General features: G+C 37.9%; 1 protein-coding gene across 4 annotated transcripts in view; it reads right to left on the bottom strand.

The window, feature by feature from the left end:
• Nucleotides 1–27,419, bottom strand: part of SOS2 (SOS Ras/Rho guanine nucleotide exchange factor 2) — a 100,168-nt gene that overhangs the window by 57,337 nt on the left and 15,412 nt on the right. For all 4 annotated transcript variants that reach the window (XM_067736505.1, XM_067736516.1, XM_067736497.1 and 1 more), the window contains exons 2-5: nt 15,469–15,594; nt 12,911–13,042; nt 11,809–11,973; nt 2,916–3,119 (exon numbers count right to left, since the gene is read on the bottom strand). In XM_067736505.1, the coding sequence (XP_067592606.1) occupies nt 2,916–3,119; nt 11,809–11,973; nt 12,911–13,042; nt 15,469–15,594 (627 nt within the window). The remainder of the gene's footprint in view (nt 1–2,915; nt 3,120–11,808; nt 11,974–12,910; nt 13,043–15,468; nt 15,595–27,419) is intronic.

Below are 27,419 nucleotides of genomic sequence, written 5' to 3'. Positions count from 1 at the left end.
AGACCCATAAAAATTAATTCCTGAGGAATGAAAACTGACGGGACACAGAAACGGCAACGAGGATAATATTAGCTAGTAGCAATTGTTATTAGCTAACAGCATTTGTTAAGCTTTTAATTTTTCACACCACTATAGACAAAACCCAATTATACTGTGGTATAAAAGAACCAAAATTCAAGTTCAACCTCCATAACTTATCATAACTATTTTATGTCAATTTCCTCACCGGTAAGCTAGAAATGATAATACCTGTCCTACCTATCTCAGAGAATTGTTAAGGGTCACACAAAATAGGAGAGTACTTTAAAAAACATAAAATGTTGACTACTTAAGGCAGTGTGTCCAGTAGGAGTTATTATCAAATGTTAAACTAAATATGCATTTTTTAAAAAAGGATAAAAGCCAATTAAAAACACCTTAAGAATGAAAAAGCTAAATCAGGGACTTCCCTGGCAGTCCAGTGGCTAAGACTGCATGCTCCCAATGCAGGGGGCCGGGTTCAATCCCTGGTCAGGGAACTAAATCCCATGTGCTGCAACTAAGAGTTCACATGCCACAACTAAAGATCCCACATGCCACAACAAAGACCCAGTGCAACCAAATAAATAAATAAATGTTTTAAAAAGAAAAAAAAGCTAAATCAGTTCCTAATCTTAAACACTCGGCCAGCTGTGTCTGAGCATCACTTCTATTAACTCATGTAATAGTTATTTGGTGGAGGAAGTCAGGAAGTAAGAGAAAAGCCAAATATTTAAAGTGAAAGACACTCAGGGACTTCCCTGGTGGTACAGTGGTTAAGAATCCGCCTGCCAATGCAGGGGACACGGGTTCAAGCCCTGGTCCGGGAAGATCCCACATGCTGCGGAGCAACTAAGCCCATGCGCCACAACTACTGAAGCCCGTGCACCTAGAGCCTGTGCTCCTCAACAAGAAGAGCCACCGCAATGAGAAGCCTGTGCACCACAACAAAGAGTAGCCCCCGCTCGCCGCAACTAGAGAAAGCCTGCACGTGGCAACGAAGACCCAATGCAGCCCAAAATAAAAAATATAAATAAAAATTTTAAAGGTCATTAAAAAAATAAAGTGAAAGACACTCAGACATCTAAGAAAAAACAGATCACATGAGAAATGAAGGAAAGAAAAATAAATCTAAATTTAACCCCCCCCCCAACAAAACAGTATTTGTCTAGCTAGATTCCTTAGAGTGGACTTCAGAACCTAGAGAGGTAGGAAAAACATGGACAAGTCTCCCTGGATCCCCATCCTACTCACCCCATTCCTATGCTGTCTTCCAACAGTGGAGCTCTGCCTTTGCTTATTTGACATTCTGTATAAACTTTTATTCTTCAAAAGTTCCACTAGTAAAACTTTAAACTACACCCTAAAGTACTTACCAAAAGACAGGAAAAAGCATAAGTCTTTCTTCTCTAGACCATACATTTCTTTCACCATCTTCAAATGAATGACTATAAATCTCAAATACTGCACAGCAGAAAAAGATCTTTTATTTTTTAAATTTTTTATTTTTGGCTGTGTTGGGTCTTCGTTGCTGCGTGCAGGTTTTCTCTAGTTGTGGCAAGCGGGGGCTATTCTTCGTTGCGGTGGCTTTTCTTGTTGCGGAGCATGGGCTCTAGGGTGCGTGGGCTCACTAGTTGTGGCTCACGGGCTCTAGAGCGCAGGCTCAGTAGTTGTGGCGCACGGGCTTATTTGCTCCGCGGCATGTGGGATCTTCCTAGACCAGGGCTCGAACCCGTGTCCCTTGCACTGGCAGGGGGATTCTTAACCACTGAGCCACCAGGGAAGCCCGAAAAAGATTTTATTCCAGTGTAATCCCCCTAATTTTGTGTCTAATTTTCATTGTCACTGCACTTATTATATATTAGTATAACAATTCACATATTAAAAAACACACAATATCCCCAATGTTCATAGCAGCATTATTTACAACTGCCAAGATATGGAAGTAAGGTAAGTGTCCCTCAACAGATGAATGGATAAAGAAGATGTGGTATATATACACAATGGAATACTGCTCAGCCATAAGAAAAAAAATGAAATATTGCCATTTGCAGCAACATGGATGGACTTGGAGGGCTAAATGAATTAAGTCAGACAGAGAAAGACAAATATCAAGTATATGCGGAATCTAAAAAATACAACAAACTAGTGAATATAACAAAAAAGAAGCAGACTCACAGATAAAGAGAACAAACTAGTGGTTACCAGAGGGTGTGGGTGGCAATATAGGGTGAGGGAGTGGGAGGTAAAAATTACTGGGTGTAAGATAGGCTACAAGGATGTACAGCAATTCCCCTACATACGAACGAGTTCCGTTCCGAGAGCAGCTTCGTAAGTCCAATTTGTTCATAAGTCCAACAAAGTCAGCCTAGGTACCCAACTAACACAATCGGCTATACAGTACGGGACTGTAATAGGTTTATAATACTTTTCACACAAATAAAAAACAAACACAAAATATAAAGAAAACATTTTTAATCTTACAGTACAGTACCTTGAAAAGTACAGTAGTACAGTACAACAGCTGGAATACAGGGGCATGTTTGCATCTTTGAAAGTTTGCAACTTGAAGGTATGTATGTAGGGGACTTACCATATTGTACAACCTGGGGAATATAGCCAATATTTTATAATAACTATAAATGGAGTATAACCTTTAAAACTTGTGAATCACTATGTTGTACACCTTTAATTCATATAATATTGTATATTAACTATACTTCAACAAAAAATCTGGAAAAAATGAAAAATAGACAAAGCTAAACAACCCCACAATACTATATAAAACAATATTTTTTCTACATACTCATAAAGTATATGAAGTTACTATTTATGATTTTAAGCTACTATATGACTTTTTGGGGTAGACAGAATTTCAAACCCAAAAAGGTACTTACAGAAGGTTTAAACAGGTCTCTGTCAGAAAGAAAAGCTTCTCGAAACACTTTTATGATCATATTTAGTTCCCGTAGATACTGTCTTTCTTCTGCAATTTCAGTTCTGACAAGGTCATAGTAGTTTAATTCACCTGAAGAACTAGGTTCATCTTCACAAAGAGAAACCAAGCCTATGTCATCCTGATCAAACATGTCCATCAAAACCTAAGAAATATAAATCAGTAATGGATAAATTTATTTTCCTTACTGTTATAAGACCATCTCAAAGTACTTGGAATTAAAACATTATTAAACAATGAGAGTTGTGTGTATTACAGGCTAAAATTGTAAGAGAAAATCCAAAATAAGAGAAATATGAAAAGTTGAAGTGAGATAACATTCAAATGAAACTGGATATGGAGAAATAAATATTTATGAAAATAAGATAAATCTAATAGTGAAATATATATATATATACATATATGTACATATATACATGTATGTCTGTGTGTATATAAATACAGGTACATACGCACACATAAACATAAAATATATAATAGCAAAAAGAGCACACATTTGGAGAACAACAATCTGAACCAAAATTCCAGTTCTACCACTTACCTGTGATTACAGACAAGTTATTTATTCTTTTGAAAGTCAGATTCCTTATCTGTAAAATGTAACTGATCAAAGAATTCAATGAAGTAATGGACATAAAACGCATACTATTAGGTCTGGCAAACAGTAGGCATTCAAAATGGTAGCTTTTTGTCCTACTGTAAGGATGCTTATGTGCACTTGAGTAGAGTTTAAAGGAGAAAAGTGAAATGATACGCAAAATGTATTAACAGCGTGATGCTTTTCTGATGCATATTCACTACATCAACAACTGCTATTAAGTACATTTGTTAAAATCAAGCATCTCCTGGAACTTCCCCTGGTGGTCCAGTGGTAAAGAATTCACCTTACAATGCAGGGGATGCAGGTTCCATCCCTGGTCAGGGAACTAAAACCCCACATGCCGCGGGGCTACTAAGTCCGTGTGCCACAACTGCTGAGCTTGCCCGCCTCAACTAGAGCCCACGTGCCGCAAAACTACAGAGCCCACGTGCTCTGGAACCCACGCACCATAGCTACAGAGTCTGCGCGCCACAACTAGAGAGAGAAAACCTGCACACCACAACGAAAGATTCCACATGCCTCAATGAAAATCCCATGTGCCACAACTAAGACCCAACGCAGCCAAAAATAAATAAATAATATATAAATCTTAAAAAAAAAAATCAAGCACTCTACAGATGCTTAAATTGCTATAGTGACAATTTCCCCTTTCAGAAAATAGTGAAGATTGCTACTATGTTTTTAAGTCAACCAACAGGCAAGAACTAGCTCTATATCAAAAGCAACAGGAAAAAGGTGACCATACTTCTTAGAATTAAAAATAGTTTTAAAAGAAAAGAAAAATTGGACCTACTTAATTATATACTCCAGACTGACTGAAAACTACTTTCTTAGAGTTTAGGGGAAAAAAAAGGCACAATCCCAAAAAGGAAGCTCCAGAAAGTAAAACAATTTCAAGGGGATGAGAGGAAATTCTAACAATACAGTATGAGATATTCATTCATTCATTCTCAAAACATCTATTGATCACCAGAAATTGTGCCAGATGTTAGTAAGACACAGCAATATGCAAAATAAACATGAACCCTGCCCTCCTGATCTTCTTTTAAATCTAACTCAAAAATATTTCTTAAATCTGGTCAATTCTCTCCATTCCCCTCCATGCTTCAAATCAGACTGTTAAGCAATCACATCTATTAAAAGGTCTTACAATATGATCTCCCTGCCACTGGTTTCTTCCCAGCCCCATTGTCAACGACACTGGATTTCATTGCTTTCAGCACACAATTCTAATTTCATGAAGATAAAGGCCATTCACAATCTAATCCCAGCCCACTTCCCTAGCCTCATCTCCTGTGATACTTTAAAATCCATCTTCTCCTCATTGCCCCCACCTCCACGAAACTTACCCTCCTGCCATCATTACCTCTGATTCCCAGCCACATTAGACCTTTGAAGAAACCACTGGGGCTGCACAGAGAATTAGCTAATGAAATCTGATTTTAAGCAGACAGAACAGAAGGTATGACACAGAACAGTCTTCTCTTCCCCACCAGAGATACTTTTAAAGTAGTCTGTACTTGCTCTAATTTCTTACTTCTCAAGCTCACTACTCTATTGAAACTGCTCTCACTAATGACCTTTAAATATCGTTTTGTTTTCTCTAGTTATTAACACAGCTGACCAGAACTTCTTAAAACTTTCTCTTCCCTTGGCTTCTCATACACCATTCGGTCAGTGAGGCCTCCTTCTCTACTACTCACCTTTTCCAACATCCACTGCAGGGTTCCATTTTTGGAACTGTTTTGGTCACACAACACCCAAAATCCCGAATGTAAATGCTATAGGAGTCAGGTAGATAATATCATGTTAATACATAAGAAGAGGTGATGGGGAATGTGGCAAACTAGAAGGTGCATGCACCTAAAGAAGAAAGGCACTGTTCAATGCCAACTATTCTTTCAGGCCTTTTCATTTTCTTTTCTCAAGAAAAGTCTGGAATATAGATTTTATGAAGAATTTTCATATTTGTAAATATAAACAGACTGCAAATAATTCAAAATTTTAAGAAATAAACCTGGAGTCCTTATTCACTATCAGGCCACCAATCTGAAACATCTACTATACTTCCTCCTGAGTGAGCTCATCTTCTTAAACGATTTTCAGTTACTAAATAATAACTCCCTAAACATTTATCTCAGCATCTCTTTGGACCCTAGGCAAGTGTTACCAGAAGCTTGCTAGATATCTCTGTCTGACAAACCTATACATGTACACTCTACTCCAGAATCACTAATCACAGCATCATCTCCTTGGCTGTCATAGCTAGAAAACTTGTCACTACCCTAGACTTAACACGTCTCCAACTTCCACACCAAATCAGTCCCCAAATCCTGTTAACTCCAACTCAGAAACAGCTCTTAAATCTCATCAGTTCCTTCTATTCTCCTGTCTAGAATGTCTGCTCCTACTTCTCTTTCCTTCCAACCCTCACATTTATTCATCTGATAAATCCCTAGCCATTTTCATCACTTAGCTAAAATATAATTGTCTTTGTATAGCTTTTCCCAACTCTCCCTGAACTCTATCAAAATCTTTTCCATTGGCTTCAGTCCTCCATTAGCAATTCTCTCTCTTTTCTATATAAGCACCTAATTTATATTGACATTTCTAAGGATAAGAGCCATGATTTCATCTTAAAATCCACAGTATTTGATACACAGTAAATGCACAAAAGATACTTACTTAAAGAGCATATATGTAGGGCTTCCCTGGTGGCGCAGTGGTTAAGAATCTGTCTGCCAATGCAGGAGACACGGGTTCGAGCTCTGGTCTGGGAAGACCCCACATGCCGTGGAGCAACTAAGCCAGTGCGCCACAGCTACTGAGCCTGCGCGCCACAACTACTGAAGGTTGCGTGCCTAGAGCCCACGCTGTGCAGCAAGAGAAGCCACCACAATGAGAAGCCCGTGCACCACAACAAAGAGGAGCCCCTGCTCGCCGCAACTAGAGAAAGCCCACACGCAGCAATGAAGACCCAACGCAGCCATAAATAAATATATATATATATTTTAAAAAAAGAGCACATATGCATTTTATGTTTGTAAACTGTTAGACTTGTAATGAAAGGCTAAAGCCCAAGTGAGTTAAAGATCAGAATAAACGTTAGGACAATAAAAGCATTTTTTTGGTCATGTTCCAAACAAGAATAATAAAGGAGAATTGGTTCTTGGAACAGATGGAGTAATATTACAACAAAAGAAAAAATACAGAAGAACTCAACTTCTATAACACCTGGGCTCACAGAAATAAACTTCTTCAGAGCAGCTTTGTGCTCTCTTACTCTCTCTTGCCTTTCTTAAACATGAATTTTCCTCTTAAGCATGTATGTTCTATTTTTCCAGTCTGAATATTATTTTCCTTAATAGTTACAAGTATATTAGGGGTTGAGCTCTAAAATTCCTTCCTATGACCATCTAACTATTCTCAGCAATCTTTGATGTGCCAGAATACATCATATAGTCAAATGCTGCTTTTATTTTTAAGTGTAGAAAAAAGGCTGGTTCTCAAGTTCTCTATCAAATTATACGACCTTGTCTAGGAAATTACACAGATTCCTAGAAAGCATTTATTTGAATAGTTTATTAAACAGATGGTTTGTGAGCTCTTGAAATAGTGATCACAGGAAATCAGTTTAGGTTTACTAAGACCACACCATGTCACACTAATCTCATTAATCCATTCACATGACTAGTCCCACAAATAAAGTCATCTGTATCTTAGCTAAACCTAGGACAGTCTCTCATGACAAACTTGGAATCACAGTAGAAAAAGATGGGCAGGGGACTTCCCTGGTGATCCAGTGGTTACGACTCTGCACTCCCAATGCAGGGGGCCCGGGTTCAATCCCTGGTCAGGGAACTAGATCCAGCATGCCGCAACTAAGAGCCCACAGGCGGCAACAAAGACCTGGCGTGCTGCAAGTAAGACCTGGCTCAGCCAAATAAATAAATAAATAAATGTTAAAGAAAAAGAAAGAAAAGAAAAGGATGGGCAAACTACACCCCATAGGCCACAGTGAGCCCACTGTCCTTTATGTAAATAAAGTTTTACTAGAACGCAGCCCACACTCATTGGTTTATGGCTTCCTTTCTGCTACAAAGGCAAAGATGAGTAGTTCTAAGAAAGACGTATAGCCTACAAAGCCTAAAATATTCAGCCACCCATCTGGTCCTTTACAGGTAAAGTTTGCTGACCCCTGAATTAGACAAAGAGGTAAAACAGTAGCTGACGAAAAGGCCATAGTGAAAAAAAGTGGTCATTTATTAACCTGGAAGGATGCCTCTAATAACATACATGAGAAGTCTCATCTCTTAAACTTTTCCAATATTTTTAACAAATAATTCCAACTAAAACAAACTAAGTTTCTCAGACTGGCATATATTACAAAAAGCTGGTATGATATCTACAATGATGAGTGACAAAATTCGATTTTTATAGTATCTTGATATGCTAGAGCATAGTCTCAGTAACATTACGGTTTTATAGAGAAAAACTTGAGTTCAAATTTAGATGAAAAAATATCAACAGCACAAGCTGTAAGAAATCAAAGATATAAGAGTATCTCATGTGGAAAGTCCCAGGGAGCTGAAACATCTGCAAATTCATTAAGCAAACAGAGTGATATGTGTGCCCAAAAAAGTTAATGCTGAAATTATAAAAGAACAGCATATAGAATAAAGGAGGTGAGCCTTTCATTGTACTCTGTGTTGGTCAGACCAAATCTAGACTGTTGTCTTTAGTTTTAGAAATCAGTGTAAGAGCAATGCAATAATGAGATCTGAAAATCATGTCACAAAAAGATTGGTTTTCAAAGTCTCAAAAGGTAAAATTTTAGTACATGGAAAAAAGCTTTAAATAACAGAATGACTTATTCTGAAAAACAGTTTGGTCTTATCTAATGTAGTCCAGACAAGAGATTAGAATTAGTGAATGAAAGTTAATAGGAAATTCAGATGCAAACTATTGTACATAGTATGGATAAACAACAAGGTCATACTGTATAGCACAGGGAACTATTGATATATTCAATATCCTGTGATAAACCTGTGTGGATTGGTCTCTTGTAATTCTGAGACTGTGTAATTGTTTAGAATTTAACTACTTTCGCCTTTAAAAAGAGTCATGGAAAAGGTAACTGACTCAGATATGGAATAAAGTCTCTCCTTCCCACAGTCCCTCAATAATCCTGTACAAGGCCACTGTTTGAGGGCAGGGGGAGGGGAGGAATAGGGCAAATAAGGTAGGAATCCCTACCCGAGGGTGTGAGGAAAAGGTGAGGGGGCCCGCCTCAGCGTGCTAGCTCCTGAGAGGAGTAGGGAGGGTGTTTACTGGGGGCGGGGGGGCGGGGGCTCACAACCTGGCACAAGACGTTAGAGATCATTCGGAGTAAAGAGACTATCCATATGATAGGGCAGCTTGATTCACGGTGCTGGAGCCCTCGTGGATAAGAAGGGTATTTGCACGGGACGGTGGACCAGCAGCAGCAGTGGTGCAACATGGGATTGTCAGAACTTGAGTGGAGTATGGAGAATGTATACAGAGAAGAAGGGTTTCTATGCCAAAATAGGGTGCCTACACCAGTGGGGGGAGAGAGGCCTGCTGGGAGACTGGTCACATACAGAAGGATTGATCAAATAAATAAATGTATTAAGAAAAACAGGAGCCAGGTTTCTCACTATCAGATAAGGGAGTTACAAGTGTAAAAAGGGGAGGCTAAAATGAATCCTGTGGTGTTGAATGTGGATTGAAGAGATCTGTGAACTTATATAAAGAAAGATGAGAAATAAATATAAATGTGTATGTATATATGTATACACAAACACACACACACACACACTCCCTAATTCTGCCCTCTAAGAGACCAGAGCAGTGACACTCCAATATCAATGAGCTCATCTAGCACGAAGATCTTGGTTTCTAAATACCATTCTCACTAAAAGGAACCAGGATTTTTTAGAAACCAACTAATTCCAGGCTTGAGCAGCAGGTAAAGAACAAGTTGAACCTGGAGCATCTTGTGTCAAAAGAATGTGTTCAAAGAATGATAGGGACAGAGAAGCCAAATTGAAGGAGTTCCCATTGGCCAAATCTGAGACAATCTGAATATTAAATAATGAAGTGACAGGTTATGTTCCACTGAATAAGAATCAATGAGTCCATATTAAAATAAACAAAATAAATAAATTTAACCTGTGATGAGGAACAAGATATTTACATAGCCTTAAAATATTCCACAAAATATTTATTAATTACAAAAGGGAAAGGAGTCCTTTAAAGTAGAGAAGCCTAGAGGATGAACCCTTAATCAAGTGATCAAAGTGACTATCACTAGTAATGGGATACAGTGAAATTGTATGTTGTGTAAGAAAATGCAATGAGAAGAACTCCTATGATATTCCTGCCACAGATCCATAACCTAAATCTTATCAAGAGAAAACATCAGAAAAAACTAAAGGAAGGGGCATTTTAAACATTAACAGGTATAATCCTTAAAAACGTCACGGTCATAAAAGTTAAGGAAGAATGAAGAACTGTTCCAGAATGAACAAGGAGAAAAAAGATGCATGACTACTAGACACAGCACGTGATTCTGAACTGGATCATTTTGCTCTAAAGGACATCACCGGGACAAGTGGCAAAACTTGAACGGGGTCTAAGGATTACATAATATAATGTATCCACATTCATTTCCTGGATTTTGATTGTCATACCGTGGTTATGCAGGAAAATGTTTTTGTTTGCAGGACACACTAAACTATGTTGGCAACCTACTCTCAAGGGGTTTAGGGTACAGGGGAGTATTTTTATTGTACATACAACTTTTCTAAAAGTCTGAGCTAGAAACAAAGTAAAAAAACCATGTAATCATTTTTTTCATTTTTTCAGAAGTCAAAATAGAAATAACAAGGAATTTCTACTATGAAATTTAAGTGAAAAATCATTTTTGGGACTACAGCATAGTACAATCACTCTCAATCATAACTGCACATCAGAATCACCTGTGATAGTTTCAAAAATTTTGAAAATTCTGATGCTTAGAGGCCCATCCCAGGCCAAGTAAATCAGCTCTGGGGGTGAATGCAGGCATCAGTATTCTCTACAAGCTTTCTGGTAATTCTAATGTGCAAAGTGGAGAACCACTGGCATGTGCCAGGTCCTGGGGTAATTCACGCTTAGAGGTCTAGTTCAGGTATCTTCTCTATGAAATGTTCCTGGTCCCCCCTATGCCAGAGTTACTCACTTTCTCCACCACCTTTGATTTATTTGTATAATAGTTTTAATTACATTGTGCTGCCATTATTTGGTTATAATACTTTTATTTCCCACTAAAATAAATTCTTTCTAACACAGGGATTGCTGATTTGTTCACTGCTGTATTTTCAATGCTCAGGACAGTGACTGACACATAAGAGGTACTCAAAAATGTTGATTTAAAAAGTAAGAAAAAAAGGAGGGAAAGTGGGAAGGGAAGAAAAGGAGGAGAGAGGAAAATAAAGAAATGACTCAATTTCTTTCCTCAGTAGCTTACAGCCAGGAAGAAGATAAGTAACAAAAAATTATCAAAAGGAAGTAACTCTGGCATGGCAAAGTCTTCTCTCTACCTGTGCCCCAATGACCCATGCTGTGAAATCAAAGCATGTTTTTCAAAATTACTTCTTAAACGTATCTGAATATTCTGTATTTATTCTCTTTCTTAAAATACAAAACTCAAACTACTTTTCTTACACTGGTTTGAGGCTTTGGATGTTTTTTCCTGTAGGTAAAAAATTCTTGCTGGAAAGAAAGAGATTCTCATCCTGTCGCATGCTAAAAAACCCGAAAATATCATTGTTAGTCGGTAAAGCCACCATTTTTCTGTCTTCCAACACCAGTCACTATAAAAATCACTAATATAATCATGTATTAAAAAACAAAGGTATAGGGCTTCCCTGGTGGCGCAGTGGTTGAGAGTCCACCTGCCGATGCGGGGGACATGGGTTTGTGCCCTGGTCCGGGAAGATCCCACATGCCGCAGAGCAGCTAGGCCCGTGAGCCATGGCCGCTGAGCCTGCGCGTCCGGAGCCTGTGCTCCGCAACGGGAGAGGCCACAGCAGTGAGAGGCCCGCATACCTCAAAAAAAAAAAAAATGTGTATATATATATATATATATATATATATATAAAAAACAGAGGTATAAGTGACATATAGTCTCTATCATTCAGGTTAAGTTTAAATACCTTTTAACACTTACCTTATCTGCACACATTGACACTTTAATGTCCTGTTGGGATATTTCATAATGTCGGATATTAAAAACATAATTACCAGCCAATTTCAAAATATCAGCTGAGATATACTCCAGTACAGCCACAATATATAGGGACACATGGTAGTCCACTTTGTACCCTAAAACTTCCTGTGGAAAAAATAAACAATTTAATTCCAAAAAATGGCAGCACTGTCAAGTAGCAGTTAAGCACTTAAAAATTTTATTTAACATTCTTGCTTATAAAGAACTTTCTGTAAACCAAATATCTAAACTCAAAGGTACCACAGGATATAAAATGAGCTGTTGGCTCAGTATCAGGGTTTCTTTTTGTCTCTCTCTTTTTTTAAGAGACACGTAATCTAACAAATCTGCCTTCAGTATCAAACAAGAAGAGATGATTGATTCTAAGACAGAAATCTTGGACTGGACTTCCCTGAAAACCTCTTGATACATTATCTGAAACCCATCTGATAAGTATCTGCTATCTTCAAGGATCTTGCTTTAATTAATATCCCCAAATTACAATGGTTTCTACTAAGGGGAGGATGTGTGTGTGTGTGTGTGTGTGTTGGGTGGGGGGAGGGGGAGTCTTGAAATTGCTACCAAATAGTATTCAAATCCATGTACACCAATTATTTTCTACAGACTAAATAATATTCCCTAGACAACTTTTCTAACGTATAGAAAAATATCTGTGATAAATACAGATTTAAAAACAGTTCTGAACTCACAGGAGCTTTCGCATTATATATTTTATTAATCAACAAAAAGCTGGAAGTCAATCAGGGGTAGCCATCATTAGAAGATGCCACAAAGATGCATTATTTCTTATCATTAACCTTTAATATTATTTGAAAAGCAATATGATTTCATCAAAGCATACTTCTTTTTGTTTTTTACACATATTAAGAAACATATATATGCATGTATGTGTATAAATAAGTGTACACACACTCAAGTGCACATACACAATAAGACCATGCTATATAAATACACAAATACTATATAAAGTATTATTTGTTAAAAATAACCTCCCCAATGCTTTTTTGTGTCTGTTTTTTGTTTGTTTGCTTGTCTGTTCTACCTTCAATGAAGGATGGATTTTGTCCACAGGCAGTAAGAGAGGATTTCTTCGTTTTCGTTTCTCTATGGCAGACTGTGCATCAGCAATAGCCCATTTATCAATTGGATGAGGAAAGGTCTTTTGAACTCGTTCCTGTTCAGATCACAGCAGAACTACTGTTAATAGAAGTGCTCATAAACAGAAAATTCATACAAAATTAAACTTCATCATCATCCATAACACCAGCAGCTAATAGTAACATAGCATATTCTGATTCCTGCAATAAATGAAATTTTTTTGTTTAAAAAAAAAAAGATCAACATGCTATCAAGATTCTTCCACATAATTCCCATGGGTGAGGAAAAAGGTGAAGTTTAAACAGAAAGCTTTAAGTGTAAGCATAATTAAGATAAAATGGAAAAAGGAAAAAGTAATAATATTAGGGGAGATTAAAGCAAACATAAAATACTCTATCAGTGATTTTAAGGTCAAGGTTTCTAGGGTTAAAACTGTTTACCTAGCAGAAGTTAACTCATTATTAATAATTACTATGCAGTCTCTCTCCTGCTAATCTCAGAGCTTTATAGAGAAGAATTTTAAAAGAAGAAATATCATGTACCTCTTAAAGGATCAAGTGTGTGGCAGAGCTCAGAATGGTTTAAAGAAATATATCTCTTGGCAAAAACAATCCAAGCCTTTTACGTTACTATTTTGTTCATCTAATCTTAAATGTAACCAGTAATTGGCATGAATAATGAGAAGTAATGATAACTGAATGAAACTCCAATTTAGCAGGATTTCCTATTTTTAAAATTATATTCTCAGCTTCTAACATATTTAGCTTCTGAAAAGTATAGTTTTATTATATTTACTTATGTCCAATTCTTACAGCAGAGAACAGGGAAACAAATGCTTTAATTCCGAGAGTCCCTGAAAATCTTAATAGGTCTATTACTCCAAATTAAGATTATCCCTACACTGGAAGTTGTTGCCTTGTTATAGAAACAATCTTCAAAAGAAAGGTAATATAAACAGTATAATGCCAAAGTAACTTTTAAAAGCTATACTGACGGATATTTCTAAAAATCTAGAAATACTCCCATGTAACTGAGCCAAAACAAATATTTCAGCTCTGAATTACACACGATCTTTTAGAGGTATATGTATGTATATATATACTTTTAATCAATGAGTAAAATGTTTATTCTATACTAGTCCTTTATTGAGGTAATATTTATATGCAGTAAAATGTACAGATCTTAAGTGTACCATTGAATGAGTTTTGAAAAATGCTTACATCTGTATAACCATCACCCTAATCAAGATTACAGAAAATTTCTATCATCTTAATCTCACCCTTCATAGGCAGCCACCATCCTGATTTCTATCACCATTACTTTTAGCTATTTCTGATTTTTATGTAACTTGGAATCATATAATACATACTCTCTGGGGTATGTCTCATTTTGCTCTATATAATATCTGTGGATTGTAGCTATGTTATTGCGTATACCAATAGTGCATTCTTTCAGTTTACAATACTACTAAGTAGTATTCCATTTTATGAATCTATCACAATTTGTTTTCCCGTTCTCTTGTAGATGGAAACTTTAGTTGTTTCTGATTTTTGCCTATTATGAATAAAACTGCTTGGCTATTCATGTATAAGTCTCTTTGTGAAGATATATTTCCATTTCTCTAGGGTTGAATACCCAGGGGTAAAATTGCTGGGTCATAGGCTAGATATATATTTAACTATAAGAAACTGCAAAACAATTTTCCAAAGTACTTTTGCCGTTTTATACTCCCACTAGCAATGTATAAGAGTTCTAGTTGCTCTACATCTCATCAATATTCCATGTTATCAGTCTTTAATTTTATCCCTTTTAGTGGGTGTGAAATAGTATCTCATCGTAGTTTTAATCTCTATTTCCCTGATGAATTATGAGCTTGAGTACCTTTTCATATGCTTATTGGCCATAAGTATATCTTCTTTTATGAAGTATCTGTTCAAGATTTTTGCCCACTTGGGTGAGCAGGGTATCTTTTTATTACTGACTTGTAGGAGTTTTTGTTTGTTTGTTTGTTTGTTTTAACATATTCTGGATACAAGCCTTACCTTACAATTCCTTTGTAAGGAATACATATTGAAACATTTTCTCCTAGTCTGTGACTTATACCTTTTGTATTTTCACATCAATTTTATTCTTTGATATTTACAGTGTTTTGAGTCCTCTGCAAAAAAACATTTGTTTAACACCAGCTTATAAAGATATTCTCCCGCATTTTCTTCTAGAAACTTTATAGTTTCAGCATTTATGTTTAAGACTATGATATATCTTGAACTAATTTTTGTGTGAGATAGGTTTCAAGGGTTTTTCCCACCATAAATTTATCCAGTTGTTTTAGCACTTTTTTTGCTGAAAAACTTCCCTTTCAGAATGAACTGACCATATATCTCCCATTATGATTTCAATGGTTTTACCTTCCATAATAATTTAGAATGATATAGATTTAGATATAAAAATTAATTTGTACAGTGGTTCAATGACTTTTTGAAATAACAAAATAATTTTTACCTCCACATCTTGAACAGTCCTTGGTTGGGCCATGCATAATTTATTAAGCAGCTGAAAAATCAGCTCTTCAATATAATAGAGAGACTCTTCATTAGCTGAGAGATTGGGATGTACTTGCTCCTGAACCTTTAAAAAAAAAAAGTTCTCAATTTAAGTACAGGCAAAATGATATTTATTAAACAAAAGTCAGAGAATCTTATATATAATTTTTAGTATTTTACCAGAATGGTTACTCAAATACAGATATAAAACAAAAAATGAAGAAAAACTGTATTTGTTGGTCTCTGTAAACTTTTCTTAACTCAGAGTAGTGGTTCTTAATCTTTTCTAGACTCTGAAAATCAGTTGAAAGCCACTGGCCCCTCATCCTTACCACCAAAAAAGCATATGCACATAAAATATTCTACACAATTTCAAAGGAAGCATGGATACCCTGAAGTTAATTACTAAACCTACTATGTACCAAGATCCCAATCAGGGAAGATATCAATCACTCTCACAAAAGTCGTGAGGCTGCTAAATTTCTGTGGTAAGAGGAGAGGCAGCCATCTGTGATAACTTACGTGATAACCTGTACATGGTTTGGGTTTTGCCCTTCCTGTGACAATTATAATCCTAATGGCTTCTCTCCCCTTTGAGTAGAGCTACTGCAGTGCCTCAGTGGCTTGCCTACATGCGTCAGTGGATTACATGTGACAGTGAAGCTCAGGTGCTGGGGGTGGGGTGGAGGAAGCTGTCGGCTGCGTGTAGGCCAGTGGTGGAGCTGCAGGCACAATCTGCCCTGTCCCTGCTTCCCCACAGAGGTCGGGCAGAGGTGCCCTGCTCCAAGCTGCGTTTTCCCTTCCCCAGAAACAATGCCATTCTTGCTCCCATTCCTACACATCCCCCTCTGGCTCAGGTGAAAGCCATGCCACTGTTTACAGAAAAAAAGTTCAGATGCTTTTGGCCACTGGTCTTGAATCTGCCCTCTCTTTCCAGTGATGAGATCCCACTCCAGAGGCATTTTCTGAGAAAGGTGGTTGGGGCTGGTGGCTATCACTGAAAAGTGACGCCAGTGCTGTACTGCCTAAGTGAGTCAGATGCTGCTCTGCAGGCTGGGCATGGTATCAACCAACCTCACTCTCCCAGGTAAGCAAGGCGCAGGACCCTCTTCACTTGGCCTGCCGACTCCATTACAAAACTGTTTTCCTACAGTTCAAAAGCAAGCCACCCCCACCCCTTGTCCTGGTCCAAAGGGCAGAGCATTTTAGTGAGATCTACTTTGTACATCCCTAGCAACAGTTAAGTCCCTGACATTGGGGCCAAATTCTTATTGTGAGACATACATACCCATCCGGCCTTCCCCAACTGTTCCTCCCAAATTTACTTTTGCTTCAGATCTGGGCCGGGTACCAAATAGAAGACTTTTTGATCATCAGCTACTGCTTGAAGCCTGTTTTCTACAAGGACTCCAAAGGCTGAAGTCTCCCAGGGCACAACATGAGGACAAATTTCTCATCAGATAAATGTGGCCTCAAGGAGCTTTCCTTTGTTAGTGTCTTCCTCAGACCATGTTTTCCCATTATATTCCTCTGACCCCCTTTTCAGTCAACAGGTGAAGTTCTCCCAGCCCACAGAGGCAGTAACATCATCTTTTGCATCTCCTCCTCTCCTCTGGCCATCTTGGGAAGCAAAATATTATCTTTTAGCCCAGGCTTCACAGCCACTCTTCGTGGGCAGCCCCCATCTGGACTCCAGACCCTGGCCTAGGTGAAGTCAGAGGCTTTCTGACAGATTTCTGAATGGATATTACAGGGATGGAAGGGCTCCCCAACCTGCTGTAGGGAATAGCCTGAGAAGACATGTGTTTGGAATCTTAATATTTTGGCACATGGCTATGTCCATTTTAAGATCTCTGGTGGGTCTGAGATATTTAGGTGTGGGTTAAAGGGACAAGGAGTCTTTTTCTTAGCTAAAGTTTTCAAATACTGTTTTGAACAGTGACAGCTACTCTTTATTGCCAGCCCTTCTGGGCATCTCACCGCCACACCATCTTCTCTAGTGTTAACAGGATCTCTGGTCTTAGAAGCCTGCCTTCAATTCCGAGCTATCCCAAGTAACTGACTGGCCTTGGTATTGGCTGCAACCTTCTGTTAGAACCACACAGGTTCCACCCTCACCTGGCCAGCCTGGTTACTTGGGCCAGTAGGTGCAAGTGACCCTTCCAAGGAACAGGTGTTGATGACTTCAGCATTCAGGGACCCTTTGTGTTCCCCCTTACCTAGAACCCTTAGACTACTCCTATTCTCTTCTCCCTGGAAGCCTCTTTCCAAGAGCCCTATTTTTTAGAGCTGAACTGCACAGATTATAGCTGCTATCATACTTAGTCAAGGAAGAGAGAAAGAAGGCCCTCAGGCACGAACTTTCAACTTCTCTCAAGCCAAACCAGTTTAAAATGAAAACTCTAGCAGAAGGAACTGGATTTCCATTTTCTCATGTCTACCTGTCTTCCCCCTATACTCTAAAGTTACCTGTTTCTAGCAAAATAGAAGGGAAGGAGATGCATGCCTAGCAATACTTCCCCCTCCTCCCCCATGCCCTTCTTTGAAGGCCTCAGCTCGGCTGTTCAGGCCACATCTCTCCTCCCCAAGCTCTTCTCGCTCAGCTTGGTGTCCAGCATCCTGAATATTCCTCAGCAGATTCATCTTGTGGGCTCAGATTCTGGGCTCTCAGTTGAAGGCAAGGAGCCAGATTCTCCAGCTCCCTGCAGGCACCGTAGGGACACTTAGGGAGAGGAGGCTGGCTGGGGGCCTAGGAATGTATGTGCCTGTCTGCCTCCCTGGCAGGCTGGTGAAGGGTGCAAGCCTCAGCTTACTGAACCACAGGAAAGGCTCACAACTAGTAGCAGTATCTTCCAGGTAGGGCTATCCTGGAAATAAGTGCGTGTGAGATGGAGAAATTGCTCAGAGTAGGTTTTTTCCACAGCTGTTGTAGGATTGCACATTTTAGACCAATCCTGTCCAGTATTTTTCCTGTCTTAACTTTTGTATTTTTTTTGTTAAGCCAACAAGTCAAGAATTTGGCCCTACGGGGGGATCCATGTGGTAGGCAATAACTGCTCTTTGGTCAAGGCCTTCATAAAGGATTCGTTCATCCCATTGTCTGTTCCCTAGCCCCACACCTAGGTGAAGACCATGGGGAGGGAAGAGTTTTGAGGTCAGTACAAACCAAGTAAGTCTGTAAATTAAAGCTGTTAGTTTTCCTCTGGGAGGGCATTTTGCATCAGGCCTGGGCTATGTGCAGAATCAAACCTGGCTGTAAGTTAGGATAGGCACCATTTGGGCTTCCCTGGTGGCGCAGTGGTTAGGAATCTGCCTGCCAATGCAGGGGACACGGGTTCGAGCCCTGATCAGGGAAGACCCCACATGCTGTGGAGCAACTAAGCCTGTGCACCACAACTACTGAGCCCACGTGCCACAACTACTGAAACCCACGTGCCTAGAGCCCGTGTTCCACAACAAGAAGCCTCTGCAATGAGAAGTCCGCGCACTTGCAACGAAGAGTAGCCCCTACTCACCGCAACTAGAGAAAGCCGCACACAGCAATGAAGAACCAAAGCAGCCAAAAATAAATTTAAAAAAAAAGAATAGGCACCATTAAATTTGGGGTCCAGAACACTGGGAGAAAGGATTGTGGAGTATGTCATAAAGGTCTTCAGTGCGTCTGGGCCCACCTCACTACTCTGGGCCAGCCTGACTGCCAATGTCCACATTAGCACACACTTGAACCCCTCTGCTGAACTCTAGCCCTGCTCCCCTATGTAGGTCAGAGGTTTGGCCTCTGGGTTTGGGAAGAGAAAACTGCCATGCCGAGAACCCTCAGGCCCTGGAGTTGGGTACTGGCTCTTTTAGCCAGCTTTTGTGGGAACTGTCTTTGATTGAACCACTAAAGAAGCAAAGGGGGTATGTATGAGGTTCCAGCTACCCAAGACAGACCAGATATTCCTCAAAAACAGCTTGGGTTCCTAGCTACAGACTCTACGAAAGTGAATCAAACCTTTTTCCTCACATTTTTCTTTCCAAATTTATTTGCTTTTAAGAACTATAAACTTCTGGCTATTGTTTTTCTTGTTCTCGGGGCCCCTGGGTAGACAGACACAGCTTGATGATTTCAGAGCAGATATAGGCCAAGAAACCAAGGCATTGAGTGCTGAGTCCAGACAAATGATACTTATATACACATCCAAATTTGAAGAGAAAATGTGTTTCTTTAGGTTTCAAACACTGTAATAGATATAAAGCAAAAATAAAAACCTGCTGTAAAGTTAATAAATAAATAAAATAAACCTACTAGAAGTCTATGAACCCTAGCAACAGAGGTAGCCCTGAATAATCATACTACTTTACATGTTACAGAGGTGCTCTATGAAGTAGGTGCTAGTCAGATTTCTTTTACAATGGTATATGCTGCTTTCTGTTGCCACACAGCTGTGCTGAGCCTCTTTTGTTGTTAAATTTCTTTTTTTTTTTTTTTGGCCTTACCGCATAGCATGCGGGATCCTAGCACCCCACCAGGGATCAAACCTGCACCCCCTGCAGTGGAAGCACGGAGTCTTAACCACTGGACTGCCAGGGAAGTCCCTGTTGTTAAATTTCTTAAAATTAGAATCTAGTAATCTGTCCTAAAAAATAATCCAGTCAAACTGAATATGAGGAAAAAGAAGGTAAAAAATAGTGCCTAGCGTTATAGTAGATGTCATGTAAATATCTGCTGAAAGAATGATTAAGAGAAAAGTATTGTTCTAATGCATGGTATTAGGAGGATATCAATGCCACTGACATAATAAGAAAAAAATTTAAATAGTCTCATAGTTATTTTGGAAAACTGATGCGGTAGTTAAAAATCTTCCCACAGGGCTTCCCTGGTGGCGCAGTGGTTGAGAGTCCGCCTGCTGATGCAGGGGACACGGGTTCGTGCCCCAGTCCGGGAAGATCCCACATGCCGCGGAGCGGCTGGGCCCGTGAGCCATGGCCGCTGAGCCTGCGCGTCCGGAGCCTCTGCTCCGCAGCGGGAGAGGCCACAACGGTGAGAGGCCCGCATACAGGAGAAAAAAAAAAAAAAAACTTCCCACAAAGAAAACAGCATTAAGTTGACCACTTCATTTAAATTCTCAAAATTTAGCATAAAATTGTTCATTATAGCCTCTTGCATTTTTAAGTTCATAGAAACTTCAGTGAATTCTTTTCTTTCATTAATATCAGTTATTTGTGTGTCCATTCTTTTCTTGATCAGTCTCTCTGGGGTTTATCAATTTTATTAATCTTTTCAAGAACCAACTTTTGGCTTTGTTGATGCTCTCCATTTTATGTTTGTTTTGTATTTCATTTATATGTTTCATCTCCATTTTTTCTTCTGCTATTTATTCTTTTTTTCTGACTTCTTGGTATGGATACTTATTTTCAACCTTTCTTCTTTTGCAATATGTATATTTTGTCTAAGAACTACTTTTGTAAAAAACCCACAGATTTTTATATGGAATATTTTTGCAGTCATCCATTTCAAAATAACTTCTAATTTCCATTATGGTATCTTCTTTAACTTTTAGAATTTAAGTATACTTAAATACTTTAAGTATACTTCTTAATTTCTAAACACAGGGTTTTTTTTTTCACGTTATCTTTTTTATCAATTTCTAGAATAATCACACTGTGGTCAGAAAAAATACTTTCTATGATTTCAATTTTTTTGAAATATGTTAAGACTTGCTTTTATAGCTCATTGCATGGCGTTAGATGGCTTCACTGACAAACTCATCAAACATTCAAGGAAGAAATGCAACAATCTTAAGCAAGCTTTCTTGAAAAACAGTAAAAGAATAAGTAGACTTCTCAAGTTATTTTGAGGCTAGCCTTGATATAAAAACTCGAAAAGATGAAAAGTACAGCTCGTTTTCACTCATGAACCTAGAAACAAAAGCCTAAATAAACTATTAGCTAACTTAATTCTGTAATATATTAAAAAAAATTATACAACATGACCAAGCTGGATTTATCCTAGGAATGTTAAGTTGGCTTAATGTTGGAAAATCAAGCAAAGTAATTCACCATGTTAACAGATTAAATAAGAGAGAAAAATAATATGATCTTAAACAGATGTAGAAAAAGCACATAAAATTTTGAATATTCATTCATAATCAAATCTCTTAATGAACTTCCTGAATTTGGTAAAAGATATCTACAAAAATCTACAAGAAACATCATAGTTAATGGTAAAATACTGAAAGCTTTCCTTTTGAGATTAGGAAAAAGGCAAAGATACTAGCTATTATGATTTCTATTCCACATTGTACTGGAGGTCCTGGTCAGTGAAGTACAGCAAGAAAAATGAAAGTATAAGAATCAGAAAAGAAGAAACAAATCTGCAGATGATTTGATTGCCCACTGTGATAGTTAATTTGATGTGTCAACTTCTGGGCCACCAGGTACCCAGATATTTGGTTAAATATTATTTCTGAGGGTGTCTCTGAGGGCGTTTGTGGATGAGATTAACATTTGAACTGGTAGACTGGGTAAAGCAGATTGCGCTCCCCAGAGTGGGTGGACCTCATGCAATCCACTGAAGGCCTGAATAGTAGAAAAGGCTGGGTAAGAAAGAATTCTCTCTCTCTGCCTGACAGGTTTTCAGTCTTCTTTTGCTTTTGGACTAGAACTTGGACTAGAATTACACCATCAGTTCTCCTGGGTCTCCAGCTTACTGACTGCAGATCTGCACTTCTCTGTCTCTATAAGAGAGTGTGTGTGTGTGTGTGTGTGTGTGTGTGTGTGTGTGTGTGTGTGTATTTCTGTTTCTCTAAAGATCCCAGACTAATACACCCATGAAGGAAAATAAAAATATGGTACACATAAATTATTTCAAATCATAAAAATAAAATGTTATTTCTGTGTAACAGCAACAAAGTTAGAAAATAAATTTTTAAAATAACATCACTTACAATAGAATAAACATTATAACATGTATCTTGGAATAAATCTTAGATAAGAAGTACAAGACTCCTAGGGAGAAAAACCAGACTATGAGAAAAATTAAAGATCTAAATAAATGAAATAAAATACCATGTTCATGAATTATCAGACTTAATATTGTAAATATATCAATTCTCCTCAAACTGATCCATGGAGTTAATAAAATCACAGTCAAAACCAAAGAGTATGTTTGGTTAAAATTGAAAAGATAATTTCAAAACTTATATAGAAATACAAAAAGCTAAGAAATCAGTCATATACTCTTAAAGAAATATAAGTGCTTGCTCCAATTATTATTGGAATTTATTACAAAGCTACAGTATTTAATAATGTGATACTGATATAATGATAGACAAACAGATGAAAAGAACAGAACAGAGAGTACAGAAACAAGCCCACAGATATACAGACCCTTGATGTACAACAAAGGTGGCATTATGGGCAGGGGGAGGATTGTTGAGGGACACTGGGGCAAGTCGATGAAGAGTGAACAACTGGATACCCATATGGAGAAGAATGAAATCAACTCCTATTCACACTCGATACAAAAATCAATTTTAGTTGATTTTAGACCTATTAAATAAATAGCCCTAATAAAGTTCTGATAATATAAAACAAGATAATAGATAATTATCTTCATGACCTCAGGGCAGAAAAGGATTTACTAAACAGAACACAAAAATTACTACCCAAAGTGTGATAATACCAAGTGTTGTTGATTATGTAGAAAAATGGGAACTCTCACACACTACCAATGGCGTGCAAAATGGCTCTATCACTTTGGAAAACTTTGCCATCAACTACTAAAGTTCAAGATAGGCATACCCTATGATCCAGTAATTCTACTACTCAATATTTTATATCCTTTAAAACTCTACAGTCCAATACAGTAGACACCAGCCTCATGTGGCTACTGAGCACATGAAATGTAGTTCTACTGAACTGGAGATGGGCTATAAGAGTAAAATGCATACCAGACATCAAAGATCTAGCACACACAAAAAATGTCAAATATCTCAATAATTTTTACGTTGACTATATGCTGAAATGATTAGATTTATTGGGTTAAATACGTTATTTAAATCAATTCCATCTGTGTCTTCGTATATATTTAATGTGGTTATGAGAAAAGTTTAAATTACATATGTGGTTAGTATTATATTCCAATTGGACAGCACTGCTCTAGAGCAATAAGCACAAACGTTTACCAGAAGACATGTACAAGAAGGCTCATAAAAAACATTATTGGTGGACTTCACTCGTGGTGCAGTGGTTACGAATCCGCCTGCCGGGCTTCCCTGGTGGCGCAGTGGTTGAGAGTCCGCCTGCCGATGCCACAATGAGAAGCCCGCACATCACAACGAAGAGTAGCCCCCCGCTCGCCCCAACTAGAGAAAGCCTACAAATTGGAAGGAATTGAGAAGGAATAAAATTGGAAAAGAAGAAATAAAATCATCGCTATTTGCTGATGACATGATACTATACATAGAAAATCCTAAAGATGCCACCAGAAAACTACTAGAAGTATTAAGTGAATTTGGTTAAGGTTGCAGGATACAAAACTAATGCACAGAAATCTCTGGCATTCCTATACACCAACAACGAAAAATCAGAAAGAGAAATTAAGGAAACACTCCCATTTACCACTGCAACAAAAAGAATAAAATACCTAGGAATAAACCTGCCTAAACAGGCAAAAGACTTGTACTCAGAAAACTATAAAACACTGATGAAAGGAATCAAAGATGACACAAACAGATGGAGAAATATATCATGTTCTTAGATTGGAAGAATCAATATTGTGAAAATGACTATACTACCCAAAGCAATCTACAGATTCAATGCAATCCCTATCAAACTACCAATGGCATTCTTCACAGAATTAGAACAAAGAAATCTTACAATTCGTATGGAAACACAAAAGACCCCAACTAGCCAAAGCTATCTTGAGAAAGAAAAACAGAGTTGGAGGAATCAGGCGCCCCAACTTCAAACTATACCACAAAGCTACAGTAATCAAGACAGTATGGTACTGGCACAAAAACAAAAATATAGATCAATGGTACAGGACAGAATGCCCAGAGATAAACCCACGCACATATGGGCACCTAATTTACGACAAAGGAGGCAAGAACATACAATGAAGAAAAGACAGCCTCTTCAATAAGTGGTGCTGGGAAAACTGGAGAGCTACATGTAAAAGAATGAAATTAGAACACTACCTAATACCATACACAAAAATAAACTCAAAATGGATTAAAGACTTAAATGTAAGACCAAACACTATAAAACTTTTAGAGGAAAACATAGGAAAAACATTCTTTGACATAAATCACAGCAAGATCTTTTTTGATCCACCTCCTAGAGTAACAGAAATAAAAACAAATGGGACTTAATTAAACTTAAAAGCTTTTGCACAGCAAAGAAAACCATAAACAAGACAAAAAGACAACCATCAGAATGGGAGAAAATATTTGCAAATGAAACAGACAAAGGAGTAATCTCCAAAATATACAAACAGCTCATGGAGCTCAATATCAAAAAAACCCGAACAATCCAGTTAAAAAATGGGCAGAAGACCTAAACAGCCATTTCACCAAGGAAGACACACATATGGCCAAGAGGCACATGAAAAGATGCTCAACATCACTAATTATTAGAGAAATGCAAATCAAAACTGCAATGAGGTATCACCTCACACCGGTCAGAATGGCCATTATCAAAAAAATTAGAAACAATAAATGCTGGAAAGGGTGTGTTGAAAAGGGAACTCTCCTACACTGTTGGTGGGAATGTAAATTGATACAACCACTATGGAAAACAGTATGGAGGTTCCTTAAAAAACTAAAAATAGAACTACCATATGACCCAGCAATCCCACTACTGGGCATATACCCTGAGAAAACCATAATTCAAAAAGAGACATGCACCACAATGTTCACTGCAGCACTATTTACAATAGCCAGGACATGGAAGCAACCTAAGTGTCCATCTACAGATGAATGGATAAAGAAGATGTGGCACATATATAAAATGTAATATTACTCAGCCATAAAAAGAAATGAAACTGAGGTATTTGTAGTGAGGTGGATGGACATAGAGTCTGTCATACAGAGTGAAGTAAGTCAGAAAGAGAAAAACAAATACCGTATGCTGACACATATATATGGAATCTCAAAAAAAAAAAAAGGTACTGATGAACCTAGTTGCAGGGCAGGAATAAAGAGGCAGACATAGAGAATGGACTTGATGACATGGGGAGGGAGCACGAAGCTGGGGCGAAGTGAGAGTAGCATCGACATATATACACTACCGAATGTACAACAGTTGGCTGGTGGGAAGCAGCAGCATAGCACAGGGAGATCGGTTTGGTGCTTTGCGATGACCTAGAAGGGTGGGATAGGGAGGACAGGAGGGAGGCTCAAGAGGGAGGGGACATGGGGACATGTGTATGCATATGGCTGATTTGCTTTGCTGTGCAAGAGAAACTAACACGGTATTGTGAAGCAATTATACTCCAATAAAGATCTATTAAAAAAAAAAAGAACTACAGTGGTGACAGTTCTGAAAAAAAAACAAAGGAACCAATACAGAAGAAAAGCCAAAGGAATGCCCAGGATGAAGTAAGGGAAAATTATAAGATGAGAGCTGTACAACAGGCATAAAGGTCACCAGTCTGATAAGAGCAGATCAGAAGGCTCTAAGAGAAGCTATCTCAAGAAGATGAAATTATCAGAGTAACTGATGGATCTAAAACTCTTGAGAGGATATTTAAACAACTGGTAGAGAGTTTGAGCTTAAATTAATAAATACACAGAAAATACACAAACAAGAAAACAAGACAATTATTAACTTCAGTAAAAGGTTAGGTAGTAAGAAAAAGTGGTTTAACTATAAATAACATATAGTATAGTATATGGTCATTATTTATGGTTATAATACTATAAACTCTGAATACTGATCCAACCAAAATTAAGATATAACCATGGGGTGGGAGGAGAGACAGGAAGTATATGTGGTTGGAGGGGGAATGTATATGTGTATTGAAGAATATTAAATCCTTACCTTCCAGAGTAGGAAATCAACAGATAATGCCCAAAACAGAAAAGTCATAAGTAGCGATAGAAGCACTTTTTTTCCTTAGAGACACAGAATACTGAAATGAATCATTTTGAAAAATTAAAGGGACTGCCTCTAGGAAGCAAAAAATGTGAATAGTGAGGAGGTAATGCTCTTTTTCGTAACAAGCCTTATAGAGCTATTTATCTTTTTTTTTCCGTGAATAATTTTGATAAAATACAAAGAAATTTACAAGGAAACATGATAAGTGGGGAAGTGAGAAAGAGGAAGGACACATGAAACTGGAGACAATAATTAAAAACTACTTTTTCAAGAAGTCTGGATAAGAAGAGTTTAAATAAGGCAATTAGAAATTCATATAGGACTAACATCCAAAAAACCTGGCTTTATATTTCTTTAGAAATTCCAAATAGATTTGGGAGAAATAAATCTTTCCTCTTACAACCTGCACTTCTTTCATATAATAAGAGGAAACTTAATTACATCCTACCATGTATTTCTATTAGATCAACAGACATTTTAAAAAATATAAAATAAACATTTATATTGGAAGTTCAGCTTGGAGTTCATAAGGCTGTTTGTTATAACATCCTTCCATAAAAGCCAAGGGCCCTAATCAGTAAAAATGACTGTGCGTGAGAATTAAGATAATGTCTAATGGATTTTTTTCTATGATTATGATTTTAGTAAATAACCTACAAAGCAACCTTAACACTGAGCATCTGAGTTTCTTATACTAAACTTGTTAAACTGCAAATATGAAAAGTCATAAAAACAAATATACAGTGTTAAAATCCCAGCCATAGGGCTTCCCTGGTGGCGCAGTGGTTGAGAATCCGCCTGCCGATGCAGGGGACACGGGTTCGTGCC

This window comes from Pseudorca crassidens, chromosome 1 (genome assembly GCF_039906515.1).
Source record: "Pseudorca crassidens isolate mPseCra1 chromosome 1, mPseCra1.hap1, whole genome shotgun sequence".
Taxonomy (NCBI): domain Eukaryota; kingdom Metazoa; phylum Chordata; class Mammalia; order Artiodactyla; family Delphinidae; genus Pseudorca; species Pseudorca crassidens.
This window is presented reverse-complemented; position numbering and strand designations above follow the sequence as displayed.